A 15,125-nucleotide genomic window follows, 5' to 3' on the forward strand; every position below is an offset into this window, starting at 1 on the left:
TGAATGCCTCTAAGTCAGAATCCCACCCAGGCAGAACAATAAGGAAAAAGGTTTAATTGACTCACAGTTCCACATGGCTGGGGATGTCTCAGGAAACTTACAATCATGGCAGAAGGGGGAGCAAATATGTTCTTCACATGACAACAGGAAGGAGAAGTGCAAAGCAAAAGGGGGGAAATTTCCTTATAAAACCACCAGTTAGCTTATTTGCTATCACAAAACAGCAGCATGGCAGTAATCACCCCCATGATTCAGTTACCTTCCACTGGTTCCCTCCCATGACATGTGGGGATTATGGGAACTACAATTCAAGATGAGATTTGGGTGGGGACACAGCCAAACCATATAATTCTACCCCTAGCCCCTCCAAAATCTCATGTCCTCACATTTCAATACACAATCATGCCCTTTCAATAGTCCCCCAAAGTCTTAACTCATTCCAGCATTAACTCAAAAGTCCAAGTCCAAAGTGGCTTTGCAGGGTACAGCCTTCTTCCTGGCCATTGCCTTCTTCACAGGTTGGCATTGAGTGTTTGCTGCTTTTCCAGGTACACAGTGCAAGCTGTCGGTGGATCTACCATTCTGGGGTCTGGAGGAAGGTGGCCCTCTTCTCACAGTTCTACTAGGCAGTGCCCCAGTGGGGACTCTGTGTGAGGGCTTTGGCTCCACATTTCCCTTCTGCATTGCCTTAGCAGAGGGTCTCCATGAGGGCTCCATCCCTGCAGCAAACTTCTGCCTGGACATCCAGGTGTTTCCATACATCCTTTGAAATCTAGGCAGAGGTTCCCAAACCTCAATACTTGACTTCTGTGCACCCACATGCTCAACATCATGTGGAAGCTGCCAAAGCTTGGGGCTTGCACCCTCTAAAGCAATGACCTGAGCTGTATATTGGCCCCTTTTTAGCCAAGGCTGGAGCTGAAGCAGTTGGAACAACAGAGCACCATGTCCCAAGGTTTCATAGAACTGGGGGAGTGGTGGTGGGGTATGAGGGAGGCCCTATGCACAGCCCATGATACTATTTTTCCCTCCTAGGCCTCTGAGCCTTTGATGGGAGGGGCTGCTGAGAAGGTCTCCGACATGCCCTGGAGACATTTTCCCCATTGTTTTGTTGAATAACATTCAGCTCCTTGTGACTTATGCAAATTTCTGCAGCTGCGTTGAATTTCTCTCCAGAAAATGAGTTTTTTTTTTCTATTGCTTCGTCAGGCTGCAAATATTCCAAACCTTTATGCTCTGCTTCCTCTAGAACGCTTTGCTGCTTAGAAATTTCTTCCACCAGATATCCTAAATCATCTCTCTCAAGTTCAAAGTTCCACAGATCCCATAATTTATAAAGGAAAGAGGGTTAATTGACTCACAGTTCAGCATGGCTGGGGAGGCCTCAGGAAACTTACAATCATGGTGGAAGGGCAAGTAAACATGTCCTTCTTCACAAGGTGGCAGGAGAGAAGTGCTGAGTGAAGGGGGAAAAGCCCCTTATAAAACCATCAGATTTCATGAGAACTCACTCAGTAGCATGAGAGTAACAACCCCCATGATTCAGTTATCTCCCACTGGGTCCCTCCCACAATGTGTGGGGATTATGGGAACTACAATTCAATGAGATTTGGGTGGGGACACTGCCAAACCATATCAACTTATATTCAGATTCACTGGTTCTTTCCTCAGCTATGTTCAGTCTGCTGATAAGCCCATTGAAAGAATTCTTCATTTCTGATAAGGTGTTTTTAATTTCTAGCCTTTCCATTTCACTTTTTAAGTAATTTTCCTCTTTCCGCTGAAATTCTGTATATATATTAATGCATGTTATTCACCTTTTCCACTAGCTTTTTAAGCATAGTAATTATAGCCCAGTATATGGGTCATTTCTGAATCTGGTTCTGTTTTACCTCTTTGAGTTTTTCTCCCCTCTGCTTTTTTGGGTGTCTTTTAATTTCTGATCAAGTGATGGCTATCACATGTAGGAGAATAGTAATGACTAAGGTAAATAGTATTAATGTCCAGAAATAAGCCTCTTCTGTCCAATCAATAATGTGGGTAGTTAAGTCAATCTAGTTGGGAGTTGTGCTGAATTTGGGTTTTAATGTTGTTGTCATTGCCTTCACTCTGTATACCACAGACTTCATTCAGATTCCTCTATCAGGGGGTTACTATTGCATTTAGTGTGGAACCTAGAGTGCTGGGGACTTTTTCTCAGTGCCCTTCACTCAGCTTTAGCAGTGTTTGCATGCCTGTGCTACAGAGAGGTCTCTCCTCACACTCTTTTTCCTCCTCACTAGCTGACTGGTGTTGTCACTGGTGCTTGGCTTGTAGTGGTGAAAAGGGGGTTTTCACACTCCTGGTCCTGTCTTGGTTTCAGGCAGGCCCTGTGCACCTAAGCCTCAGATGTGGGGCTATCTCAGTATTCCTGATACTTCTCAATTGCAGCCAAATCCTTCCTTTATCTGTGGTGAGTCTTGAGTGAGAGTTTCCCAGCAGTAGCCAACTTCAACTTTCTATTGGTTCAGGACACTGAGACGTAGTGTTTCCTGCTCCTGCTGCTCCCCAAAGGCAGAAGGTTTGTGCTTCTCTCTCTTCTCCAGAAGCAGGGAGTCTTTGCCAGGATCCTGTTGATGGTAATGCTTCCTGCCCTTCCCCCAGTGGATAAGGTTTTCATACAGAAGAAAGGTTTGGAGAGGTTAAGTGGAATTTTATGATTGTCCCCCAGTGACAGAACTGTCATCTCCTAATATTCTTTTTATCTCTGGAAAAATATTTATTGCTTATAGAGAGAAATGTAGTGTTTCAATATAGCTTCTTTACAGATATTTACTAACGATCTGTGATATAAATAGCACTTTAAATATTCAGTACATTGCTGCCTGCCCTTTTGTTTCTCTACCAGATATATCTGCATGAAAATACATTCATCATTCAACAATCCACCTGTTTATTTTAGCTACTTTCCATAGTGCCATCCAAAATTCAACCAAATCAAAATGAATGTGGTTGGGTACAAAAGCTGCCTTGCAAGAAGCAAGTGCACACCTCACCTGGGAATATTGGAAAGAATTGGATCAGGGCTCTGCTGCTTCTCTGAAGACAGGCTTCACTCAAGTAATGATGGTTATTTTTAAAAATCATCCCACTGAAAAGTCCCTTACAAGGAAATTTCTTAACTTTTTAAAAGTTATACATGGTGTACACATGGTGCCAAGCGCTTAAGGGCAGTTGTTTAAATCTTCCTTTGAGGGCAAGGAAAGCCTAGTACATTCTACTCAGACTTTTAGGAAAAATTAGGCTTATCTATTTTTAAAAGGATAATTTCTGTTACTTTGTGTTCTCTAAGATATTTCACCAAAAGACCAGAATTGAAGAAGACTGTCCTAGTTAAGTATGGAATATTGAGTCAAATTAATGGGTTCCAGGACCTGTGGAGGGAATGTTCTTTAAAATATATATTAATATATCTCCTAATTATCAGTATTAAGACCATTCGAGTTATATGTTAATTTAAAAATATATTACATTAAAAAACTATTTTTTTAACATAAGATAATTTTAAGAGAAGCTTGATTGTCATATTGGTGAAGGAACATTTTACAAACCCCTCTGTACTCTGAAATGTGGTGCCCGAGATTAGACATACAAGTCAGTGTTATTTAAGCGGTCAAGTTTCCAATTTGTTATTGCTTGTTACCAAATGAAAGTAAAAAGGAAAACAGAAAGATAAAATAAAGAAACTGGCTTTTATGTATTTTATTCCCAAAAAGGGCGTTTGCCGAAGGACCTTCCCATTCACGGGCTGTCACTCACAGGTGCTCGGACAATTCAGCCTCCAAATCCCGCAGCTCACACAGATCAGCCAAGTTTTAAGAAACACTCCGGGTTAGCCAGCGCCGGGACGCTGCCGGGTGGTGCCCAAGGGAAGATGAGGCCCTGGACACCCCGCGAGCGCTGGAGGCCCGGAGGCCGAGGACGGGAGCATGCCACCGGGGTCGCGCCACCGAAAGCTCTTCCGGCCTGGGCCAGCGTGCCCCGAGGCCGCGGGCGGAGGCTGGAGCAACGGACCCAACTCTCCCTCCGCCCCGGGGAGGCGGGGTCTCCGCCTTTCCCGCGTTCGGGCCTCACCGCCCCCCTCCGCCTTCTGAGGCCCCGCGCCACTTCCGCTCCTCGCGGCGGAGCCGGTCCCCTAGGGCTCGGGGTCGCACGGAGCTGACCCCTAACGAAATGGGGCCGTGCCAGGGGCGGTGGTGGCTGCTGCTCTGGCTGCCGCCCCTGGCCACACTGCCCCTGCGCGGGGAGGCGGCGGCGGCGGCGTTGGCGTTGTCAGGTAACCTGGACCCGGCGGCGGCGGCGGCGGCGGCGGCGGCGGCGCGCGCGCGTGCGTGCTCGCTCCCGGGCTTCACGGCTGCCCCGAGGGCGCGCCCTTTGGCCCGGGTGGCACCGCGAGGCCGATCCGGGTGGGCGCTACCTTTTCTCGCTTTGGGGTCTCCCGGGCAGGCCCCGTCCGCCCTTCCTGTCTTCTTGGGCTTCTTTGGTCTCTCTCTTGGCAATTGGACATTTTGTAATTTTAGGACTAGGAGCAACCGTGCGATCCAGTCGCCCAATTCCCTCGTTTTACAGAAGCAACCTAAACTCAGAGAGGTTTTGATTTGCTCAAGGTGACACAGCTTGTCACTGGCACAGCTGACCGTAGTCCCCAGACTTTCAGCACAAGGCCTTTTGTACAGTACATCAATGCGTGTTGAAATCCTTGTTATTTCGCTATCTCGCATTCCTTTGGTCTCAAGACTAGAGAAGGTAACAGCTTCAGCTTCAGAATCGTAGCGAAAATTCTCCTGCCACTGACTGGCTGTTGTGACCTTGAGCGAGTAAACATAACGGGTCCCACGTGAGCCGCAGGTAATGAGACCTCACAAGGTTCTTGTGGTATTGGTGTGCACAATGCCTGGCGCACAGGAAGCAAGAACTGGTAGCGGCTGCTAGCGTTAGGGGCTCGCCACGGAGTGGGCTCAAGATGCTGGCACACTGGGGAAGGATCTGGGAAGGACACCTGGGGAAGTCAGAAACCCAGAGTTCCAACTCCAGACCTGCCGCTAACTTACCATGAGCTTCACATTTCTGTTTCTTTTTTTTTTTCCTCATAAAATCTTTTAAAAGATTTCCTGGATGCACTCTCTACCAACTTCTCTTCCTTGCTTTGGCTACCCTGGTTTCAAGGGAGGCTTCCAAGTGTATTCTTTTAGCTGGGCATGGCCCTCCCTCCTGTTATACCGCGGTTTTTTATCTAAGGATGAATGAGAGACTGGATGTTAATGAGGTCATCAGATTCTGCCACAGCTCCCAACTGAGGGAATCTTGCGGTGAGTTCCTATATGTTGGGGAACTGTTGGATTCCGGTTTTCATTGAACAGAAATTTTTTGAGTGTTCATTATGTGCTAGGCAGTGTTATAAGTGCTTTAGCTGCAGTATCTATCATATTTAATACCCATAGAAGCCCTATGGGGGAAGGCACCATTTTATACCCATTTTACAGATGAGAAAACAAAGGCTTGGTAGTAAGAAATACAACAGTTTTATGCCGGTGAAAAATTAAAACACAAATCTGTCTAAGCAGGAAGGTTTCTGGGCATGGCAACAGCGAGAAAATTAGAAGTAGCCTTAGACCAGCACCCAGCACCTTGGGTTCTAGACCGCTCATTACCTTCAGCCACAACTTGTGGTGAAACCTTGGTCCAGGCACAGAGTCTTTATGAACCGTAGTTTTCTTTTGAGTAAAATGAAGATGTTTTTACTGAAGAGTTTTCAGTATTTTTCTCACCTCAGTAAACCTGGTGTTTTTAAAGTTTTTATGTTACCGCATTTAGTGTAATAGTAACAGCTTGCTGCTTTGCTTTGTTAATCAAAGACACGCATAAATACTTATTGGAGCTTCTGTTCTGCCTGAGACAGGCAGGATGCCCACTGACTTGATAAAACTAGTCCACAGTTAAGAAGAATGGCAACTTCTGTAGCCTTACAGGGATGCCTGCCGTTCCAGTAGGCTTTCCAACACGGACTGTGAAGCGCCCAGTATCTGGTGATGTGCCAATGACACTGTGTTGGCAGCCCTGGATTAGACTAGGCTTAAGAACCATTGCTGCTCTTTAAAAGTCTATGGTTTCATGAGGACCCTGAGAGGAAACAGCTGGTACTTCGTTTAAGCGAGGGGCTTGGATTAGGTGACACTTAAGGTACCTTCCTGTTCTAAAATTTTGTCTTGAATAACACACCCTTCAATGGAATGGGGAACATTCAGACCAACACCAGCTTTCTGTAACTATTTGGAGGAAAGTCAGAGACAGTTGACACTGAAAGGAAGAGAAGCTTCAAGAGTTTCAGCCAGTTAGTAAGGTCCCTAGAAACCATGTGTTGTCCTGAGATGAAGTTCAGGCCCTGGCAGTGGCTTTCCAGGCTTAAATCATGGTAACAGTCCATTTGAAATCACAGCTTTCAAATTCATCTGTGAAGATTTCGGCTTGAGGTTAAAGACCTGAGTGTGCATTAGTATGTACTAATTCCAGTTTCATTCTCACATTCTTGGAGAAATAAAAAGATGAATATTCAGGTAAAAAAAAAATGAGGTTAAGAGAATAGTTACCTTTATCACTTTGATGCCTCATGTTAACTCCTTTGAAAATGTGAATTTACAAAAAACAAATAGAAAAATCCTGAGTCCATTTGACTTCTCACAAGTTAAGACTTGTTCGTTTTTTGCTTTTCGTGTTTCCTACTCTTCTCCCTCCCCTTCCTTGCTCCCAAAGAAAAACAGTTATAGGGAAAATGGAGAAATTTGTCATATAATGTAGTAAGTGTTTATATTATGATTCCGTTCTAGTTTCATCTGAAGATGGTTTTTTTTCCCAATATGAGGGCCATGTCAGTTTTCAGGAGAACACTGGTGAGATATTTTTATGTTGGGAGTTAGGTTCTGCTAAGATTTAAGGTGTTTGTGCTTTTTATTTTTAGCATATTCTGTAAGTAGGTTTAAGTACTACCTGCTCTTTTCTGATGTTTTGACTGAGGTATTTTTTGTTTTTTTGTTTTTTTCTGTGTATATGACTCAACTCTTTAACTTAAACATATACTTACATTTAGGAAAACTAATACATGACAAAAGTACTACAAAGAAGATAATTTTAATTAAAGTAGGTGATATGTAACTGTCCCTTTTTTATATTAGATATGTAATTCTAAAATTAGATTAATTGAATATTTATAAATTGAGTGGTATTTAAAGTGAACTAAGGAATCTTATCTCATTGGTTAAAGGAACCCTGACTTTCTGAATCCTTTGGTAATGTAAATAATTAATGCCTCTGTAGCGTCTTAGTGATTTGGGCACAACTATCCAGAAATATACTGTTCTCTAGAAGTCAGTATAATTGAAAGGATCAAGGGAGCCTGCTGAGGATTGCAAGAAGTTAAGGAAAATGATGCCCTTCCAGGCTTAGAAACCTGTCTTTCCATAGTAAGGATGGCTTTCAGGGTTGATCCCTCAGATACTCCTCAGTCCTTTGGAGTTGAGGCAAACCTGGGATAGCCTACAATTCCAGATCTTTCTCCTGATCTGATTCAGGCTTGAGGAAGTGATTACCTAGGTTATGGAGCACCTTCCAGGGTACGGACATATTAAATACCTCAGCCTCAAGTAGAAGCAGTAGCTTTCCCTAGGCAGGTATTGTTCCCTTTTGACCAGATGAATGATTATTGTTAGATTTTTTAAAATTCCTAGAAATTCTGTTTCATTTCCTGGATTGCGTTGTAAGGGGATTGTTGTTTTTGTTCTAATTTTTAAATTTTTATTTATTTATTTTTGAGACTGGATTATGAGACTGGCCAATTTTTGCATTTTTGGTAAAGACAGGGTTTCACCATGTTGCCCAGGCTGATCTCAAATTCCTGGGCTCAAGTGATCCACCTGCCTTGGCCTCCCAAAGTGCTGGGATTACAGGCATGAGTCACAGCGCCCGGCCTGTTGTTGTTTTGATACATTTGAGGTTGCCTACATCTGCTACCAGCAGGTTCTATCCTAGTAGAATTAACCAGCAATAACTGGGGCCTCATGAATAAATGAAACCCGCAGACATGCAGGCGGCTTCATAGCCTTCAGTGTCAGGGCGTACTCAGTGATAGAGTTCAAATAAGCAGTCAAACTGACTCTGTTTCCTATTTCCGCTGGATATGATTGAAACTGAGAATTGAAATGGCTCTAGAAGAAGATTGCTAAAGGGCGGAGAGACCTAAGAAAGATAAAGCCTTGGCCGGGCGCGGTGGCTCAAGCCTGTAATCCCAGCACTTTGGGAGGCCGAGACGGGCGGATCACGAGGTCAGGAGATCGAGACCATCCTGGCTAACACGGTGAAACCCCGTCTCTACTAAAAATACAAAAAACTAGCTGGGCGAGGTGGCGGGCGCCTGTAGTCCCAGCTACTAGGGAGGCTGAGGCAGGAGAATGGCGTAAACCCAGGAGGCGGAGCTTGCAGTGAGCTGAGATCCGGCCACTGCACTCCAGTCGGGGTGACAGAGCGAGACTCCGCCTCAAAAAAAAAAAAAAAAAAAAAAAGAAAGATAAAGCCTTTATAATCAATCTAAGATTGGAAGATCTGTTCTCTCTAGGAAGGCGACGGGCCAGCTGTGATAACAGTCTTGTGACAATCACTGTCTTTTGCCTAGTCCAATTAGCCCATGGCTTAATGAACTGACTTGAAGCTAGGCTTGTGGCTTCTTATGGCTGAATTTCTGGTCCCTTACATATTTAGGAATTCCTATGTGAGTTGAGACTCATTCACCTCGGGAGAGAGGTGATAAGAAAAAAGGGCAGCCAGAGGACATGATGAAGCACTGCCACCTCTTGTCTGCGAAATCTCATGGATTGTGTAAATTCCACATCAGCTTCACCTCAAAAGCCAGAGGCCACTCTGGAGAATTCGAGGGAAAACACTGTTTGCAACATGCTTTTACTAGCATGTCTATAGGTATGAACAGTCAGGACAACATCTTTCCTTCTATGCTGTCTTTAATCTGGTTGAAGACTGAGGGGAAATGCAGAACAAGTTCTTTTCTTCTAACTGGCAGATCCCTTACACAGAATACACTGATGTATCATATATGAGTCAAATAAAAGAAGCTTAATCCCACCTATTCTTTCTGCCCTCCTCTATCCAGTGAGGGGCAAGAAGGTGGTCCCCAGCCCAGAGGATGTTAAGGGTTACAGTACTCAACCCTGTAGCTATGGATGTATTGACCATGGGGTAGGGTAAGGGGGAAGTTCAGCCTGTGGCTTCCAGACTGGCCCGCATGCTTTGTGGGTTCTGTAGATGGGATGGCAATGGCACAGGCTGGCAAGGGCATCCTACTACGTCAGATGGTTTCAAGGGAGGGCCAGAGTGCACCTCCTTTTATGGTGCTGACTAGCCCTGACCAGGCTCTTACAAAGATTGGCTGGACTTCCATTGGCAGGCCACATATGCCCAAATAACCCAGTAGTCCTCTCGAACCACAGGCTACACACAAAAGACAAATATTTAAGTTCTGGGGGTTACAGTAATAAACATGCAATGTCCCTGACTTCATGGAGAGACAGAGTTTAAGCTAATAAATAATATGTAATATGAAGAAAGAAGAAAGCAGGTGGAAGTGGTTGGGGTGTGTTTGTTTAGATAGTGGAGTCAAAGAAGGCCTTTATGAGAAGGTAGCATTTGATAGAATACATCAGTGATTGGAAGGCATGAGCTCTGACAAGATCTGGGAGAAGAAGGTTGCAGACTGGGGAAACTTTATATGGGGGTTGGCTGGCATCTTGAGGACAGAAGGGCCAGGTGTGGCTGGAGCAGCTGGGCTGGGAGGGAAAGTGGAGGAGGGAAGGTCATAGAGGCACTCAGGTCCCTGGAAGGGAGGGGGATTTTATTAATGGTGTAAAGGAAAGCCATTGGAGGGTTTTAAGCAGGTAAATGATGTGTTCCCATTCGTGTTTTTGTTTGTTTGTTTTTGGTTTTGTTGCTTTTTTTTTTGAGACAGGGTCTCACTCTGTCGCCCAGGCTGGAGTGCAGTGGCGTGATTTCAGCTCACTGCAGCCTTGCCTCCCAGGTTCAAGTGAGATTACAGGCATGAGCCAATCAATGTACCCGGGCCCCATTCATGTTTTTAAAAAGATCTATTTGCTAATTGAAGGGTAGGTTGTAGAGGAAAATGTGGTGGTGAGGGGCAATTCTGGAAGTAGGGAGACCAGCTAGATAGAAGGCTATTACAATCATCCTAGTGCAAGAGGAATGTGGCTTGGGTAAGAGAGAAGCATTTACTCCTGTGTTGAAACTGCAGTATACAATATACTTAAATTGCACCATCTTGCTCTTAAGAGCTCCAGATTTGGAATGATTTAGGAGACAGTCTTAGGACCAAGTGGAAAGAACCTTATTTTAAGAGAGCATTTGATTGCAAAACTCGGGCCCCACCAAAAGGCTATTTCCTCAGACCGTTAACAAAAGTGAACTGTTCTGTGGGAGCTGATTTAGCCCTTGGAGTAGCAGCACTCTCTAGGAGAAGAATTGCAGTGAGGGGCCCTTGGAGGCACCCACAAGAAAAGCCCCTCTAGCATCGAGCACATGGGTGGTAAAGAAAGACCTGTCTGGAAGTAGACATTCCTATCGTAGTTTGGGCTGCTGCTTCTGTGTCCCTGAGACTTCATGCTCTTCACCTGCCCTGCTGGAATGCACTCCCTTTCCAATGATGGGTAGGAATCCCTTTTATTTGAGGACTCCCAGTATAAAGTTCTCAACTCTAGCTGTGCTCAGAGACCCCCAGGAGGCTGTGCAAAGGCAGAACATGGTAAGGTGAATCCAGAGACCTGATCCCCCCACCTCTGCTGCTCACTAGCTGGGAGCATTTAATGTGTTCTCATGTCTTCTCATTGCAGTTGCTCAGGGTCTTCCAGGTTATATACTACATTCCTTGACATTCATATTTTTTATAGGTAGCTGCCAGCCCTTTGATATCCCTGGGACTGCACCTCCCCCTATGCTGCCCTTGGCCAGAAGTCATTTGCATCTCAGATATATCAAAAAATGTGCCTCAGCATTGGTTGCTTTGTGTGCTCATAGCCTTGGTTGTGAATTCTCCTTTTGGCTCTTGTGCATGGAAACAGCATGCAGGAGCACATTTTTTCATTTTTAGTATCCTGTATTTAACAGAGAGCCTCTAGAACAGCAGTCTTCAACCTTTTAGCAACAGGGACCAGTTTCATGGAAGACAATTTTTCCACGGGATAGGAATAGGGTAGGGGGTGGTGTGGGGATGAAACTGGTCCACCTCAGATCATCAGGCATTAGATTCTCATAACAAGCATGCAGCCTAGATCCCTAGCATGTGCAGTTCACTGTAGGGTTCATGCTGCTGTGAGAATCTCATGCCACTGCTGATCTGACAGGAGGTGGAGCTCAGGTGGCAATGATCACTCACCTCACCCACCACTCACCTTCTGCAGCCCTGTTCCTAACAGACCATGGACTGGTCTTGGTCCTTGGCCCCAGGGTTGGGGACCCTTGCTCTAGAGGTTCATTCTTGTATTTGCATCTTGGACTCAAACTCTGCAAATTTTTTGATATATTTAGAAACATATGCATTTCATCATAATGTGAAGAGGAAAGATGAATGATTTGACTGTCACAGTTGAATACACTGGGTCCTTGTGTAATTTTGCTGCTTCGTGTGGCCACTGGAGAACCCTCCCTTTTATGGAGTTGTGTTTTGGGAGATGGCGAGCATTCCCAGGATCCTTTCCCGAAGTCTGTCTTCACTTTTCTCCAACTTAATGCTAAGGATATTTCAGGCCAGGACCAGGGACTTGTCTGAGCATATTCAGTATTACTCCCTACATGGATGTGATTGTTTACTAGTTGTTACTGGTTACTCAGTTCTTCCCCAACTTTGGTGTAGCAAGTTGTTCTAGCTTCATTTCAGGTTTTTCAGGAGAAACAACTGATCACACTTTCCTTAAAGGAGTCAGGGGTTGGGCGTAAAGCCCACTTCTGTGTGTACCCATAAGTGTTCCTTGTTCCTGTTTCCTGTTGGACAGATGTGGAGGTGACACTCTATCTTGAATCCAGAAGAACTTACGACTTTCATTTTACTTCATTTCAAGTCCAGATACAGCAGTGACCACAGAAGAAAATGAACATCATTACTTTCTAGTTTTCTTGTGGCATTTACATTAACCCTCTGTAACACAGAGGGTTAATATATATCTCTCTTTCTCTCAGTTATGTTGAGTTGTATTATATATTATATATATCATACATATATATTTAGGTATCTACATCTGTCTCCAGCCAAATTTCTCCTCGCTGGAGATGTGAAGATCTGTCCATCTTCACAGAATCCCACCAATGAAAACTCAGTATATCCAAAAGTGAACTCACCCCTACTTCCCTGTACAAACTTGCTTTTTCTCTAGTATTTCTTGTCTGAGTAAAGGGCCTCACTGTCTCTCCACTTGCCAGAAACCTTTACATCATCGTCTTGTTTTCCTTGATAAAATGAATCTGTAAAGCCTGTCGATTTCATTTCCTAATCTGTTATTTCTCCCACCTCTCTTAGTCCATTTCTTTAGATTGCTTTAGTGGCCTCCTTAGTGATTCTTCTGCTTTCAGTCTTCTTCTTTAATATTGCACACTACCTACAGAATGTTCTTTCTAAAATACAAATGCGTTTCTGTCACTTCCTTATTGAGCTGGTATTCCCTGTTTGTTGCTGTAGGTCTATTCTCAGTCCTTCTTTTCTCCGCTTAGTGCCTGAAGCTAACCTCTGTGGACTGCATTATATGGGCTTCTTTGGCCGTCTATCTTTCTGTTGGGTTTGGTTGATTCAGGGCACTGAGGGGACAGCAGGAGAGACAGGTTGAGGTACCCATACCTTCACCCTGCATTCCACGGGAGTCCTGGCAGTGACTGCATTCCTTTAGACTACTGTCCTCCTAGTTCCAATGACTCTAGTAACATGGGATCCTTCTTGCCATTTTGGAACTTGGGCTGCTGAAAGCTTCCTGCTGTTGTTGGTGCCTGAGAACTTCATAGTGCCTTATTGTTAGTGCCTTAAGCCTGTCCATATCTTTACTGAACTATTTTCAGTTAAATCCTTTTGAGTGTCAATGGTTTCTTGCTGAGACTGATACTTATCTAAAATCCTCCAGTGCTCTGCTTTCAAGATGGAGTCCACATGGTATAGTAGTAGTCATGGTTTACCACTCCAGCTACAGGTGTTCAAATGTCTTCTTGTATCCCTATACCTCCCATCCATGCTCCCTCACCAATATAAAGATCCAGTATCTCTAAACTGAATTAATTCCATAATTTATCTTATCTTCATGATTCTGTACACACTTGCTGGTCCTGCCCACCCCCACTCCCACCTCCTAATTTTTGTCTTACTGCCTCTACCTCGCCTTTCAGCCCTTTACTCATATTTTTGTCTTTTCTGGGAAGGTGCCCATAATTCTGTCTTCTGCTTCAGAATTGAAGAAGTACTTGTTCTCTGCACTCTTATACTGCCCTCCAATGTCATACATATTGACACTTGGGCTATAGTGTTTTCTGTCTGTCTCCTCCTTGGTTGGAAAGACTGAAGGACTATAATTATATAGGAGAATTTATTGGTCATAGAATGTTAAAACTGCTACTGTTACCTCCTGAAAACTTTTTTTAAAAAAGAAGATTCTTGGCAATTAAACAGTTAGAAAATGTATTCCATTTTCCATCTCTCAGTTCGTAGGTGTAAAGCTTTGAAGGAAAAAGATTTAATTAGAACGTCTGAGTCAGACTGTTACTGCTACAATCAAAATTCCCAAGTGGAATGGAAATACATATGGTCAACTATGCAGGTAAGGGCCTACTTTTAAATCATGTCTTAGGGACAGAGAATTACCATGTTCTAGGGACAGGAAATGTACCATTTCAGGAATAGAAAGTATTTTTGGTATGACACAGGTCTGTGTATTACTATGAGAGCTGACTTGAGGATCACACACAGTGGTTCAATGGGTAGGCAGTGTGAGAAGAGGACACTAACTCCTTCAGACTCTCCCTCAGCCCCTCCCAAGCCACTCCCAATGAATATACTATCTAAATGTATACAGCATATCTGCTGTTCAGGCAGTCTAAAGACAACATGTTCCTCCTACTTTCCAAAATTGCTATCCAAAGCCCCTCCAAATAGAAATTCTGGAATAACCACTGATCCCAAATATGGCCAAGATAGCAGTTGCTCTCAATTGCCTAGTACTTTCTTTCATTCAGCATTTAACAAATATTTATTGAGCACCTATTCAGTGCCAGGAACTATTTCTGGGCTCCTAGAATATATCAATGAACAAAATAGATCCCTGCCATTGTGGATATTTACATTATCTAGGGTGGGGAATAGTAAACAATAAATGTAATAGAGATTAAAATGGTAAAACTAGTAAGTACTATGAAAAAACAAAATGTAGAGTAATATCAGTGGGATGAGAAGTGGGAGCAAATTGGCCAGGGTAGTTCTCATTGAGAAGGTTACTTTTGAGACAGATTTCAGTGGAGTGAGTTACCCAAGAAGGTACTGGGGGGAAGGGTGTTCAAGGCTGAGAGAATAGCTGGAACATTGTATCAGCAAGCATTTGATGTCGATTGATACCATTGCTGATAATATGCACTACTTTGATCACATGGTTAAGGTAGTGTTTGTCATGTTCTTCCACTAAAATTAGTATTTTCTTCCCTTTAATGAATATTTTGAGGTGACAATTTGAGACTGTGTAGATAACCTCTTCCTCATCAAACTTTCTTCCCTTAGTTTATCATTCATTGATGATGCTTTACTGAATCAATAATCATGATGATGTTTATCAGATGTTGATTTTTCTATATCCATTCTATTTTTGTGTGTGTGTGTGTGAGACTGGGACTCACTCCAGTTGCCCAAACTGAAGTGCATTGGTGCGATCTTGGTTCACTGCAGCCTCAACCTCCCAGGCTCAGGTGATTCTCCCACCTCAGCCTTTCAAGTAGCTGGGACTACTTGTAGTTTTAGTAGAGACGGGGTTTTGCCATGTTGCCCATGAGTCTACTGA

At 43.9% G+C, this 15,125-nt stretch overlaps 1 protein-coding gene across 7 annotated transcripts in view; it reads left to right on the top strand.

Moving 5' to 3' along the window:
- The first annotated feature begins 3,882 nt into the window (after window positions 1-3,882).
- NEMP2 (nuclear envelope integral membrane protein 2) overlaps window positions 3,883-15,125 on the top strand; it is a 33,873-nt gene continuing 22,630 nt past the window's right edge. The window contains exons 1-3 of one of the 7 annotated variants that reach the window (XM_033230839.1): window positions 4,168-4,315; window positions 5,146-5,348; window positions 13,783-13,898. In XM_033230839.1, the coding sequence (XP_033086730.1) occupies window positions 5,279-5,348; window positions 13,783-13,898 (186 nt within the window). In that variant the 5' untranslated portion in view covers window positions 4,168-4,315; window positions 5,146-5,278. Of the gene's footprint in view, window positions 4,316-5,145; window positions 5,349-8,787; window positions 9,004-13,778; window positions 13,899-15,125 lie in introns of those variants that run through there. The other 6 variants (XM_033230840.1, XM_033230842.1, XM_033230841.1 and 3 more) reach the window with 6 other exon arrangements.

This window comes from Trachypithecus francoisi, unplaced genomic scaffold (assembly GCF_009764315.1).
Source record: "Trachypithecus francoisi isolate TF-2019V2 unplaced genomic scaffold, Tfra_2.0 Lachesis_group13, whole genome shotgun sequence".
NCBI classification, from domain to species: domain Eukaryota; kingdom Metazoa; phylum Chordata; class Mammalia; order Primates; family Cercopithecidae; genus Trachypithecus; species Trachypithecus francoisi.